The following is a 15,133-nucleotide window of genomic DNA, read 5'->3' as shown; positions in this document are numbered from 1 at the left end:
TTCTGCTGCCCTGCACTGAGCTTAGTAATTTGGTGTAAATGCTTATTTCCTTTGTATGCTTTGCCTTTTTGTTAACTGCTTTTTGGTTAAAAGACCAGAGGTTGCATTATTGCCTGCTGAATATGCTTATATTAGCATTTGTAAAAAGTAGATTACTTCGGGGAGTATTAATGAATACACATTTAAATTGCATAGTTAAATCTCGTCCATCTTTTACTAAGAAAACAGTTGGATTACTCCCCTTTGTAAGAATTTAAACAACCGTTTATATGCCATATTTGAGGAAGAGAATGTTTGTTTCAGAAAAGTAGTTGTTTAAAATTTGAGTGGTTCATGGCCATTACAACCTCATAATTTGTATTTGTATTGTTGTAAATATTACAATTTAGATCATATCTAAAGTTTTTCAGGGAACACTAATGAGTAGTAGGTGCTACATGGGTGATGTGGGTAGAGGGTGGTGGAGGAGAGATGCTTGTTTCTTAACTTCAAGACTTGGCTAGCAGAGGGGGTATATAGCTCAGTGGTAGAGCATTTGACTGCAAGACTTGGCTGCTGCTGTGTAATGTGAATATGGGGTGGCGGTGGAGGGTAGGTATTGTATTTGGTGTTTCCCAAACTTACTTGCAGAGAAATTTTTATTCTTTAAGGATTCCACAAGATGCCAATTTGGGAAACCCTGATTTAGGTTGTTAGCTAATTACATTTTTGTTTTTATGCTACTGTGTAAGTTTTGCATAATCCTGATGTAACTAAAATGAATAATAGAGAAAGCAGTATTGCTGGCTTTGTGATTTCTTTCACTAACTTATTTAATTTAAATTTGGTTTTATTTAGTTCAGAAATAGATCTTTTTATGGAGATCCATAAAACATGGTTCTGAATGGGAAGAGATTGAAAGTACTCTACAGAAGTGTCACTGAAAAAAAATCTGTTAATGAAAATAGCAACTTCTGAGCTCAAATATTAATTCCCCTCCCCCTTTTAGATGCAGAGTTGTAATTAATGGCAGGCAACAATACTACTGTAGGATAATGTAGCATGTGGAAAACAACCTGTTAGTGACATATTAACAGAACACATTCCCTTTATAAATAGGATTTATGATGTAATTTCATACTGTCAGACTTCCATAATTATTAGGTTTGGTTTATAAAGACTGGATTATGCACATAGAATTTGACAGTTGTGATAATGTTAGTACGGTCATTTCAATATCTGCAAGAGATTGCTTCCAGGACCCCGGCAGATACCAAAAATCCTCTGATGCTCAAGTCCCTTATAAAATGGCATAGTATTTGTATATAACTGAGACACATCCTCTCATATCCTTTACCTCTAGATTACTTATAATACCTAATACAATGTAAATGCTGTATAAATAGTTGCTGGTGTGCTGCAAATTTAAGTTTTTTTTTTTTAGAACTTTCTGGAATTTCTTCTCCTGAATATTTCCAACCTGTAGTTGTTTGAATCCACAGATGCAGAACCTGTGGATATAGAGGAGCAGCTGTACTAATTATAAGTAATTAAGTTCATGAACACCAGGAGAAAAGGTCAGGCATGAGTTTCCAGAAAGTTGTTTCTCTACTAAATATTTTCATTGGACCAGTTTCTGATACAGAGTTCTACATTTAGGAAATAGCGAAATGTGAATGTGTAGCTCTTAATTGAAAAATGGAAATTATGCTTTTCTTGTGCCAGCCTTGAGAAGAATGGAGAGAACTTCTGTGTTCAGGTCTAGGGCAGACCCTTCTAAACACTTGGTCTTCGTGTCTGTATTTCTGCAAGATACTGTGTTCTAAGAGCTTGCCTTTAGTACTTCTTTTTTCTTTCTGGACTTCTTGTAGTCCTTCAGTGAGCATGTTTCCAACAATTGCTTGGAGAGGAATTGGGGGATATGTTCATGTTTTCTGGGATTCTGTCTTCTGTCCCTTCAGGTCTGTACTCTCATTTGCATCAGTGGCTTCAGTTACCTCCTGCTCACTCATGCCTCCCAGGGAGTACAGAGATGAGAACTTAGAGTTTAGAGTTTGATATGTCTAGGCTTCAGTCCTGACTTTGCCATTCATTGACTGTTTGACCATAGACAACCTAGCTTAGCCTCAGTTTCCTAATCTATAAAATTGGGGCTAACGGTATTAGCCATTATGATAAATTATGGTAAATGAGAGAATCTATATTAAGTTCTTAGCAGCATGCTTGGCACGTGGTATGTTGCAAACGGTAGTTGATATTGTCTTCGTCATCTACATGTTGATCCTTTCCTTGAACTTTATACTCCTATCTAATTGTGCTCTCTAAATCTCTGCCTTGATAGTCCATGGAAATCAATATTTTGGGAATTGATATTTTCAAAATACAACCCTGTGTCTCCTTTCTTTCTCAGCCTTCTACGGGTTCTTATCTCCTGTAGTCACGCTCTCATTTGGTGGTATCATTATTTATGCTGTTGCTGTTACCAGAAATCTGTATGTCATTCTTTCAACCGACCACCAACCATCCCTTAGCTAATCATTCACTACGTTGTCTTGTCAATTTATTTTAAGTATCTCTCAGTTGCCTTTACCGTATTGGTTTAGGTCTTTATTACATTAGCCCAAGCATAAGACGATAACTTCCTGACTGGCCCTCACTCATTCCTCAGTCCATCTTCCATTCCTCTGTCACAGTGATCTCTGCCCCCCTTCTCCTTTTCCAGCTACTTCTCACCCTCCAGTTTTACATGCCAGCAATAGCAAACAGCGTGTAGTACCCAGCACACACCATGCTTTGACTTGGCTTCTGGCTGTTGTGTATGCTACTACTTATTTCTGGAATTTTCCCCTTTCCCTTGTTGGCCTGAAAAAACTCGTATTCATCTTTCCAAGCTCACTTAGGTGTCCCTGTCTCATAGAGGCCTTCTCTGCCTATCTTCCTATCCACAGACAATAAATTCTTAGTATTGTACTATTTCAATACTTTGTTCTATAACATTATGCTGAAATTATGTACATATTCCCACAGCGATCTGTTAGATTGGGAGTATTCTGAGGGTAAGAATTGCTTTATTAATCTCTTTTTTGTTGTTGTTGTTCTTTGTATTTTTTGTCTTACCTTCATCAGGGAAAATGAGGTAAATCAATAAGATAAAATGTGTGAATCTCAATAGAACTTTTTTAATGTCAGTACTTCAATATCTATTTGTGAAAGTTGTTTATATATTTAGCTAAAAAGGCCTAAACATGTACAACCAAGTCAGAATTCTTACTTTGGGATGTGTTGTCTTTCAGTCCCTCATGTTTTCTTTTCCATTTGTTTCCTCTTATGTCTACTCCCCATCTCCCTGTTTCTTACCTGTTACAAAAATCTTTTTTCTCCTCTCTTAGCAACTCTCCTTGATACATGCTCCATGAAACAGGAGCTAACAAAGACCGAGAGTCTGCATCCCTCCACCTCGGCTCTGACTAACCCGAGCCCTTCAGACATGCTCACACAGACACACACCAGTCAGATTTTCCAGAACTTTTGCATCCGCGGAGACTACATATGCTCTGCAGTCCTCTCATGAAAGTGGTAAAAAAAAAAAAAAAAAAAAAAAAAAAAAACGCTGAATGTAGCATATTTTGACTCAGATCAGAGGATGAAGTGCTACATAAAGTCTAAAACAAAGTCTTCTAAACTTTTCACTGAACTATCAAAGTTTGACAGAAGTACTAATTATGCCAGTACAGGTTCTAAGTTAGTAAATGCTCGTCTTAACTCCATGAACTACTCATCTTTGACAGTTGAGCCAAATTTGTTCTGTTAGCCTATTGGAGATCCCTTGCCAGCATTTTCAAAGAAGCCTCCCCTTTCTATTTTCAAGGAGTGGTCTGAACTGTACTGAGCTTAATTCCTTTGTCAGATCTTTAATTGTTAACATTTAGGCAACAGTGGCTGAGATTTTGATTTTATTAATTTCCCACTTCATGTGTGTTTCTTTAACAGTAGCTGTGACTAGGCAAACTTTTTTTCCTTTAGTTTAGTCACTGTACCTAAAGTAACACAGCTTGGTATGTGTGTGAAAATGTATATGTTGGAGGTGGGAGTGAGTACTAGAAGTATTAAAGAGAAAAAAAGTTTCAGAGCAACATTTCTGTTCCCCTATCACTACCACAAAGAAACAGGAAGACAAGGAAAGGATTTATTGATGGAATGATATGTATAAGCTCTTCAGTGGTAATGACTAAGCTAATAGTGTTGAAATAAGAGGAAAAGGACCATTGTTATCTTTATTAGGTATCATTTTTATATACATTTATGTGTCTATAGACTATCATTTTCAGTATTATATTCTTACTGCTAATGTTGTCATTACTATTATATGTTTGCATCATTTCCTTTTTACCCACCTACCATCTATTTCCATCAATTACTAACATCAGAACTGTACAGGCAGTAGTAGAAAGATACAGATTTAGAAAATGAGTAGAAAAATACATAGAAGTGCCATGATTTCTCAGAATTGTATATACTTACGTAAAACTGTATGATTTGATAAATTTTTCAGTGGTTTGTTCATTCCTAGTTTATCATTTTTGATGTATCACTCACCAGATATTTCTTGAGGGCCTGATATACTGCTAGGCACTCATTGAGTCTCTAATATAAATACATGTAATATACTATTGCATATATATTACATAATATAAACACACACACACACACAGAGTCAGTGGTCATTATTTGTGGTAGTTATGTTCTGTATAGTTGCCATGAACACTGAATGACTGAATACTGAATCATTGCTCCTAGAGGAAACTCAGAATTAGGTTCTGGGGAGCCTCTGGTCACGTTTTCTTCAACCAATATATAACCTGTTTAAAGACACCTTCATTCATATATATAGTTGATTCATTAATATGGAACCCATGACCAACAGTCCTTTAATTTATGCCTGAGTGAAGCTTACCTAACACGTGTATTTTCTCCGTAAGGCACACCACAGCCTTCTTGCACTCAGGCACACAAGAGAGTACTTGGGAAGTACACTTGGGGGCCATTTAAAGAGTGAAATCAGCCCCCAAAAGCACAAATGCACTAATTAAATGGCAAAAAGGACACTTGCTTACAGTATAAGAGCTGAAACAAGTTAGAGCATCACCTTGTTTAACCTGTGAGTCAGGTGACTCAAAATTTTCGCTACTGTGCACTGCCCGTGAATGACTCAAAGTGCTGTGAGTATTGATTTTGGGTTACAAATAAATTTCAGTGAGTAAGTGAATTTACAAACATTTAATCTGCAAATAATGAGGACTGACTATGTATCAACTGTGTTGTGTGTGTATGTGTATGTATATATGAAATTATTCTTGGTCTTCATTTGCCCCCTCCTTTTCTTCCCGTTGGTTAATTGGTTATTCTTCATGGTTTTCCTACATCTATCATAGTACATTGCACAGTTTTATAAATATAAGCTTTTAGGCCTGTGACGTGGACGGGAAATTCTCATTTATTGAAAGTTTTCTGAGATAGATGTAAGTTTTTATAAACCTCTCACAGGGTGAGCACTTAGTATTACAGATGTCACTCCAAAATTTACATGTAATAACTTAGCACATTAAATTTAGTTCAATTAAATGTAAAATTACAGTTAGCATAATTCATATTGACTTTATTATATTTGAGATGCAAACATTGTTTTTGTTCATATATATATATCAGGTCATTTAAAATAATTTGTACAGCTATTTAAAAAGTTAAGACCTCTTTTGATTAGCAAGATCTTAGGGATGTACCCCATAGCCATTAAAAATGTTATTTTTACGTTGGAAATACACATGTGGAGGAATGTATAAACTGTGTGTGTATTTTAAAGAATACTAATAAAATGAAAACCCATAAGTCTATAATCTAAGTTAAGAATAGAATATGACTAGTATCTTTAAAAGCCCCTGTGTGTCCCTTCGCAATCACAACCACACCACTGTCGCCACCACACACTACCCTGGCTTTTGTACTAATGATGCCTTTTAGGTTTCTTTACAGCTTTACCATCCATGTTTGTATCCCTAAACAGTATATTGTTTATTCATTAAAAACTGAGTAGCAAGCACAAACTTAGCAATGTAGGGAAAGGGCAATAATACCACTATTGTGTGAAGACTCAGGAGAAGAGAAGCCGAACCAGTCTGGCTTCAGATACCTGAGAGCATACAGGAGCCCCTGCTGGGGAGTCCACTGGCAAGATCCCGAGTAAATCCCAGAACCCCGAGCTCTTCGCAGCAGGACGGCCATGCTGTAGTGCGGGCTGGGTACTGAACGTCCAGCAGGAGTGCGGTCGGGGCAAGGGCTGCTCTGCGTGTCGTGCTGTTCAGCTCCCTGCGGCCTGCCTCCTGCTCAGCTATTCCTGAGAACACTGCTGTGGAGTGAGGGGGAGCGGTCCTCTGCTGATCCAGGTGGCAGAGAAGAGCAGGAATCTCCTCAGCCCCTGGTCAGAAAAAAGCAAAACAAAAGAACCTGGCCCCAGCTTACCCGGTCTTCCTGTTTTCAAGTTAAAAAGGTGATCGGTGGCATTGGGGATCTTTGATGGCTCTCTAGTTAACTGCTATTCAGTGCATAACTGTCAGCCTGAGATTTCCTTCCCTTGTATTCCTAGGGGTTCCCTTTATGTATCTTCTGTGTTGGATTTTCTGTCTGCTGTCCCTCGGTGTGTACTCTCTGGTTCTAGCAAACACATCCTACAATAATGTCTTCAGAAAGTGTGCATTGCAGGTACTTTATTGAGCTCTTTCATGTCTGAAAATGTTTTTATGATTATTGATTTTTCTGGCTGGAGATAGAATTTATAGATTAGAAATAATTTTCCATCATGATTTTGAAGATGTCACTCTATTATCTTATTGCTTCTAGTGTTACCTTTGAGAGATCAGAAGCCACTGCAGTTCCTGAGCTATTGTGCGTCAACTCTATCATCCTCCCCTCCTGGTGCACCCTTACCCCCACTTCTGGATATCTGAACATTTGGGGCCCCACAGGGTTCTTAAATTTCACAGGGGCATGTGTGGACGTGGATCTCTTAACCTATTTTGCTGAGTGCTTGGTGGGTCCTTTTAATTTGGGTGGCTCATGATTTAAGGTCTGGGAAATTTTCTTGGATTATTTCTTTGAGCTCCTCCCCTCCATTTTCTTTGTTCTCTAGGCTCTACTCTCTGAGAAATTTCTTCAACATTATCTGCCAGCCCTTCTGTTGAGTTTTAAATTTCTTCATGTGTTTATTTTTCAAGGGCCCTCTTTTTGCTTTCTGAAAGTTCTGTTTCTGTTTCTTAGTTATAATATCTTTCTGAGGATATTAATAGTAGTTGGAGGTTTTTTTCTTCTTTGGTCTGTTTCCTCGAAATTGCTCTTTCTGTTTGTTTTGATCTCTATCTTCCAAATTAGAGACTCTTCTCCAAATGTCTTGGGAGCTTGATTGTCTACTCAAGAGTAGGAATAGAGCAGTGGTTCTTGAGGGACATTTTACAATGTCTGTTGACATTTTTGGTTGTCACAACTGGAGTGGGGTGCTACCGGCATCTCTGGGTAGAGGCTGGAGATGCTGTTAAGCACCCTACAATGCACAGAACATCTACCCACAGCAAAGAACTGTCCAGCCCAAAACATCACCAGTGCCTAGCTTGGAAAGCTGATGGTGAGCTCTGAATTTGCGGGCAGAACTTGTTGACTTTGGGTTTCGAGGGAGGATGATCTGGTTAAGTGGTTTGAAGAGCTTCATGTCATTATCTTTACATCTTTCCTTCTGGGCTGGTCAGATATTCAACAGAAGATCTTCCCTCTCCTGCCTGAAGGGTAAAGATCTAGCTTCTAACAGTCCCCCCTGTTAATAGGAAAAGGGGATGGGGTGTCTGCATTCAGTTTGTGTGTGATCACATAATCCCCTTGCTTTTCATATAGTAGACACTTCCTCGACTGCCTTGTGTCCCCAGTTCTAAGGCCCTGTGTTTTACCCTCTGCAGCAAATGGACCTCTGTGAGGATAAGGCAGGGCAGTTACCTAGTGGCACTGAGTAGAGGAGGGGGATCTAAGACACTAACTGCTTCTCTAATAGATTTCACTCAAACATTGTTAATTTAGCCCCTCTAGTTCCAGAGTTAACTGGTGCTACAAGTTCAGGCACTTCTTGAGGATTCTGTAGTGTAAACAGGTTTGGTTCTGAACTATTCTTACTTTCTCCTTGCAATTCAGCTTTCCTAAGTATGCTAAGCCAGTTACATTAGTCCATCTGCTTTCTTGCTTCCAAAAGTTGATTATTACTGTTGTATTCTCTCATTCTCCCAGTCCTTTAAAAAATTTTTTTTAGTCCTTTGCTATCATTTTAGTTGGTTTGGGGAGGAAAATTAATTTAGATGCATTTGCTGAATCTATCCTATTATCCTGGAGACCAACATACTGTATTCTAGCATAGCTTCGTTTAATTCTAGTCATCTTTTGATGCACAGTTGTCCCTCGGTATCTGCAGAAGTTTGGTTCTAGGATCCTCATGGATACCAAAAATCCACGGATGCTCAAATCCCTTATATTATATTATAAAATGGCATATTATTTGCATATAAGCTATACATAGCATCCTGTAACCCTTAAATCATCTCTCAATTACTTATAATGCCTAATACAATGTAAATACTATGTAAATAGTTGCCAATGCACAGCAAATTCAAGTTTTACTTTTTTTGGAGCTTTTTTGAATTTTTTTCATCTATTTTCAATCCATGGTTGGCTGAATACACAGATGCAGGACCTGCAGATACAGAGAGCCAACTGTATTTACTTTTTGGTATCAGAATTGTTCAGTTCTTAGACTTAACCTTTCTTCACATAAATGAAAACTAGAAGAGATTATTCTGTGTCTGCATAGACACACAGCTGCATTCTTTTCAAAACCTTAGGGGAGTTAGAGCAAATACTCACTTGTGAAGTATTCTGATTTAATTGACCTTTTACTTTAAAACAGAATTCTGCAAGCACCACCTGCCTTGAGTAGAACCTTGTGCCACAATCCTAATCAACATTCAGCATTCAGAAAGCATTGGATAAAGAATATGTATTTTATCAAATCTGAAATGCTATCAATTATCTTATCATTCCATTTTGATTAATACCCTGGCCAGAGTTAGTGGAAATAGGAGAAAGATAAGAGTTTATGATGATGGCTTATAACTACCTCTTAATATTTTCCTGCACACAATTATTCAAGAATCAACTGTACTATGGACTAATAATTTAAGGATGAAATTTCAAGGTACAAAAAAAGTAGGCCAGACTGAAACCTTAGGCCTCCTGAATTTTTGCCTTTCCTTAAACTGTCATTCAGGTATAATTCATAAGTAAGTATAATACAGTAGATGTTTTATATACACTTTATTACCCGCCCCCCATTAAGATGAGAAACCAAGGCAGATTTTCTCATAGCCTACCTCTTTTTAGTCTATCGACCAGATAAATATAAACAAGCCCTGCTAAAATTAAAGACACTATATACTTATTTAAATTTTTTATCAGTTTCCACTGAGTTTCTAGTTGATGGATTGAATCACAAAAAAAACTGAAAGTGTATTTCAGTGTCTTTTTAGTGTACTAAATTTGATTCACCTTTTCTAACTCCCTGAATGTCGCTGATGGACAGATCCTTGAAATGCTTTCCTGGTGACCTATCTTTAGGTCATCAGTAGTTCATAGATAAATTCATTTTCTTTGCCTCCCATTATAAAATTAGCCCTAAGAACTGAGGATTTGATTTGATTTTTGTCCACAGATTTAAACATGTTTTTGGGTTTTTTTTTTGGATCAGTATTCACTTTTCTCTCAATTCTTCCTAGCTTTCTTCATTCTACTATTACTAAAAGGTTGAGGGAAAAGCTATGTTTCTGTCCTCTCCTTTGTTCAAACAGGAAAAAAGTGAAAAATTGACTATATTGACCACAAATAATCCCATGTACAGATCTCGGAAAGTATCCAAAAGGTGTAGTGAATTGAGGCACACTACACAAATGTATATAAAAATAGAGTCCCAAGGGTTTATGTGTGGACAAAATCCAATTATGCTAAACATTTCCTGAAATTGCTTGCTATTGTCAGGATAAGCAATCACAAGTAAGACATCTGATTGAGAATGAAAACATTTGTGGGAGTCCTGACTTACATTGTTATATTGTCTTCTCACAGGGGAAAATCTTTGAATAGTTTTGAGTGATTATCAAAAAGGTCCTTTTTCTATAGAGTTCTGAAAGGTACATTATTACCATTTCTTTTCCTTCCAGTTTTGCTTTGTTAGGCTGCTTGAAGAGAGAGATTTGAAACTGTAGTGTAATTGATGTCCTGATGATGGCATGGTAAAATCAACTAATATGTATGATCTCAGACAAATGTTTATATCTAGATTAGATAGTATTCTTTTGCTTGTCTTCTGAGTGAAAGAATAAAGGCAAGCTTATACTTTAAGGCAAGCAGTATCACAAGTGCCCTGCTGTAAATGAACTTTTCTCTATCTTGATTGACAACGTGCATCCAGGGATACTGTTTCTACCTGTGAAACACCAATGAGAGAGAGTATTTTGTTTTGTTCCCTGAGGAGGGGGAACTACATACATGTATACAAGAACATGTGCATGTGTGTATTTAATGACTTAAACTGTACTAGCCTTCAAATAAACTACTATAGTATATTACAGTTGCATTCTACATTATTCAGTAGTTGATTCAAGCATGTTGGATTGTGTTTAGTTCAGATACTTGTTTAATAACTATTAATCACAAGGAACCGTGTGTGTATGTGTTTTTAATGCCTGGGCTGGACATTGGTATTTTATCAGCTATTCCAATTGATTCAATTGTATGGCCAGTATTGCGAGCCACCAGTTTCAGTTGAGGAGAGGACTGGGTAGGCAAATAACTGGACCAGTGATTCTGCTAGTAGAATTACTTCCTTTCCTATGGCAATTTAGAATAATTTTAGTTTGAAGTTTGAGGAGGATGAAGGATTTCAGTGTGATTTGAAGTGAGACTGGAAAGATTGTTGGAAACCAAACCATGCAGGGCTTTCTCTTTGTGAAGTGCCTATTCAAGTCTTCTGCCCAGACTTACTTGGAGTGTATTTTCTTATTTTATTTAAGAATTATTTATATATTTTGGTTCTTGATTAAATATGTGTTGCAAATACCTTCTCTCTATGGAATTTTAAGTGGAAACATAATATCAGATTTTCATTTTTAAAACATCACTGCAAGAATGAATGGGAGAAACAAATTTTCAGTGGTCTTGGTGGAAGCTGGTAGTAGCTTAGACTAGGGTATGAGACATGGAGAGAAATGAACAGGATTAAGAGATATTTGAGATAAACTCAGTAGGACTTGTTAGTGAAGATTAGGTAAGTGGTAGGTAAGGTGAGAGAATGATTTTTTTTTTTGGTTCAAAAGGTAAAAGTTGTATATACTACCACTGTGATCGATTTCATATTTTGTTTAAGATATTGATAATATAGAGAGAAAATTACAAAGATTATTTGCCTTGAACATAAGAATATGATTTCAAATTTTTAAATGTGTTTTTGAAATGCAAATTTGTTTCTCTTGTTTTTGGTTCAGTAACTTTTAATCAGTTGCCTTATGAAGTTTAGAAAAATATGTTGAAAACTGTATTACTTAAATTCGACTTTGAAAACTGTGGCTATAGGAACTTAACAAAATCAACAAATTAAACTTGCCCTTTTTTTATTTTTTAGGGGTCCCTTCAGTGTTGTACGACGATGTATCAACAGAGAAACTGGGCAACAATTTGCTGTAAAAATTGTTGATGTAGCCAAGTTCACATCAAGTCCAGGGTTAAGTACAGAAGGTAAGAGATGGATTTCAAGTAAGTTATTTGATGTCTGGCTTTATTTCATCTTCAATCCATCTACCAACCTAACCTTCATCTGGGGGTGGGGAAGTGGAGGGTGTAATATAGTGGGAAGTGGGTGGAGACAGTTTAATTCAATTCCAGTTTGTCAGAATTCTAGAACATAGTATTTAAAAGATAGCTATAGTGATTAACAGACTTAGGAAGTCATCTAAGATTGCTATAGGCATATGTTTTTTGACAAGGAAGAAAGTAAAATCTGAACATACACTTTTTAGTGTCTAACTTTTAGTCATAAAACTATGGAACATGGGATGGGGAGGGTGAGAGGGGAATTATTGGCACAGATGTAATCACTGCAGAGTCACAAGAAACTAAGGTGAATTCCCTTCAGGTCTATAACTTAGTACCCTTAGGATTCTGATCTAATAAAACTAAAAGACTCATATGTCAAGTTTGGCTTAAGTCATTATGGTGTATATGTGAAAATTTGAAACTGCTAGGACTTGGAGTACTTAAACTTTTGTTTAAGACGTTGATATGGATAATCATATTTAATTGTTTAAATATTTATAAACAGTATATAAACATTTTAAAAGTTAGTTTTTTGCTGTTTTTAAAGCTATCGTTTCATGTAGCCATGATTCACATATGCTCATACTTCAGATGGCACTATTACTGTATTAATTTTTCTAATTAGCCTGTCTTCTAACTTAAGACTTTTTCACAGTTCAGTAAAAGATGTATCCTTCTTTAGTCCTTCCCTTCTTAATCCCAAGAGCAATGCAGTTTATACTTAAAATTGGAAAGCCAAGACAGAGTATCCTATTTATTTTTGTCCAGTTATCTTACTTTGAAAGCCCACATACTGTGAGCTCCAAGTTAATCTATTCCTGCAGATCTTTTTTTCAGGATCATTACTTTTAAATACTCTTTTGAAATCCTTTGAATTATTATTATCCATATACTGATTGTAGAAGATTCTTAGAAGTTGTTACTCATGAAGAATCAATAACTGTTTTTTTTTTAGTGCTTCACTCTTTACATTCTTATGGTTAGATTTAGAGATTTTATATCTTATGGTTTTATATTCTGGAATTGACTATTACTACTTTTGAATGCAAATTATTTTATAAATTTAACAGAATTTAAAATTTACTTGTAAGCAGGTTTTATGTTTCCTAAAACTTTTAAACTGCATTTAAGTTTAATATGCCATATTTGATTTTCTGTACTTCAGTTGTCTACTAAGAATGAACACTTTTCTGAGTACTGAGGTGGTTTTGTATAAACCTAGTTCTTTAAACATATAGATGGGTTGAATCCTTAGTTCTCTTAAGTGTTTTGATACTGTTGATGAATTTAGTAAGATTCCAGTTTAAAATCACAAGTATAAATCAATTACTCAATATATCTATATTATGTTGATTTTGTTTATCATTATACCTAATTCTGAATCTACAGGCTAAACACATTTTTTTAGGGAGAAAGTCAGTTCCTTTCTCCATTGGCTGAGGTTGTTTATTGACAGATTTCTTTACCAAGGAATCTGGAGCTATAGACCCAGACTGCCAGGCTGAATCTCTTTATATTGTCACCTAATCAGGGAGTCAAATACCAAAGTTAAAAAAGACGGAATTGGCATGTAGTCCATGTCTCTGAGGTTAAGTCTTGTCTTTACCTAATATAGTATATGGGAAATTGAAGTTCACTTGTTTGTTGCTTTGACATTTCTTTGGATATATAAATGTCTTCAAGTCCTGTTTTAAAGACAAGGCTAGGTCATTCCATTCATTCTGTATGGTAGGGCCACTAGCCATAGATATTAAATGATAGCCAGTTGAAATCTGGATATTACACATGATTTTATCTGGCTTTATCTGGTTTTGATCAGAGTTCAAGCGAAAATGTACAATTGGTCTTTAATATTTATGGCACCAAAATGTAGTTTTCCTATCTTCTTTAGCACAATGACAATCAAAATGATTAAGAAACAGAATCAAAATTTCATCTCCCCCTCAAATCCCCCCCTTTTTTATTGAGGTATAGTCAGTTTACAATGTTGTGTCAATTTCTGGTGTACAGCACCATGCTTCTGTCATACATGGATATACATATATTCATTTTCATATTCTTTTTCACTGTAGGGCACCACAAGATACTGAATATATTTCCCTGTGCTATACAGTATAAACTTGTTTATCTGTTTTATGTATACCAGTCAGTATCTACAAATCTTGAACTCCCAGTCTGTCCCTTCCCACCTCTCTCACCCCTGGAAACCACAAGTTTGTATTCTATGTCTGTGAGTCTGTTTCTGTTTTATACTTATGTTCATTTGTCTTTTTTTTTTTAGATTCCACATATGAGTGATATCACATGGTATTTTTCTTTCTCTTTCTGGCTTACTTCACTTAGAATGACATTCTCCAGGGCCATCCATGTTGCTGCAAATGGCATTATTTTATCAGTTTTTATGGCTGAGTAGTATTCCATTGTAGAAATATACCACTTCTTTAGCCAGTCATCTGTCGGTGGACATTTAGTTTGTTTCCATGTCTTGGCTATTGTTAATAGTGCTTCTATGAACATTGGGGTGCAGATGTCTTTTTGAATTAAGGTTCCCTCTGGATATATGCCGAGGAGTAGGATTGCTGGATCATTTGGTAAGTCTGTTTTCAGTCTTTTGAGGAATCTCCATACTGTTTTCCACAATGGCTGCACCAAACGGCATTCCCACGAATGGTGTAGGAAGGTTCCCTTTTCTCCACACCCTCTCCAGCATTTGTCATTTGTGGACTTTTGAATGATGGCCATTCTGACTGGTGTGAGGTAATACCTCGTTGTAGTCTAGATTTGCATTTCTCTGATAATTAGTGATATTGAGCACTTTTTCATGCGCCTATTGGTCATTCATATGCCTTCCTTGGAGAATTGCTTGTTTAGGTCTTCTGCCCATTTTTGGATCGGGTTGTTTGTTTTTTTCATATTAAGTCGTATGAGCTGTTTATATATTATGGAAATCAAGCCCTTGTCAGTCTCATCTTTTGCAAATATTTTCTCCCATTCTGTAGGTCATCGTTTTGCTTATAGTTTTCTTTTCTGTACAAAAGCTTATAAGTTTAATTAGGTTCCATTTGTTTATTCTTATTTTTATTTCTATTGCTTGGGTAGATTGCCCTAGGAGAACATTTCTGAGATGTATGTGAGATAATATTTTGCCTATGTTTTCTTCTAGGAGATTTATTGTGTCTTGTTTTATGCTTAAGTCTTCTTTAAT

The 15,133-nt window shown here is 36.2% G+C and overlaps 1 protein-coding gene across 8 annotated transcripts in view; it reads left to right on the top strand.

Moving 5' to 3' along the window:
* Positions 1-15,133, top strand: part of CASK (calcium/calmodulin dependent serine protein kinase) — a 315,531-nt gene that overhangs the window by 50,070 nt on the left and 250,328 nt on the right. For 4 of the 8 annotated variants that reach the window (XM_006211818.4, XM_006211816.4, XM_031671296.2 and 1 more), the window contains exon 2: positions 11,738-11,850. In XM_006211818.4, the coding sequence (XP_006211880.1) occupies positions 11,738-11,850 (113 nt within the window). Of the gene's footprint in view, positions 1-11,737; positions 11,869-15,133 lie in introns of all 8 variants that reach the window. The other 4 variants (XM_015245720.3, XM_015245718.3, XM_015245717.3 and 1 more) reach the window with 1 other exon arrangement.

Source organism: Vicugna pacos, chromosome X (genome assembly GCF_048564905.1).
Source record: "Vicugna pacos chromosome X, VicPac4, whole genome shotgun sequence".
Taxonomy (NCBI): Eukaryota; Metazoa; Chordata; class Mammalia; order Artiodactyla; family Camelidae; genus Vicugna; species Vicugna pacos.
Note: the sequence above shows the minus strand (reverse complement) of the source record. Positions and strands in the feature narration are given on the sequence as shown.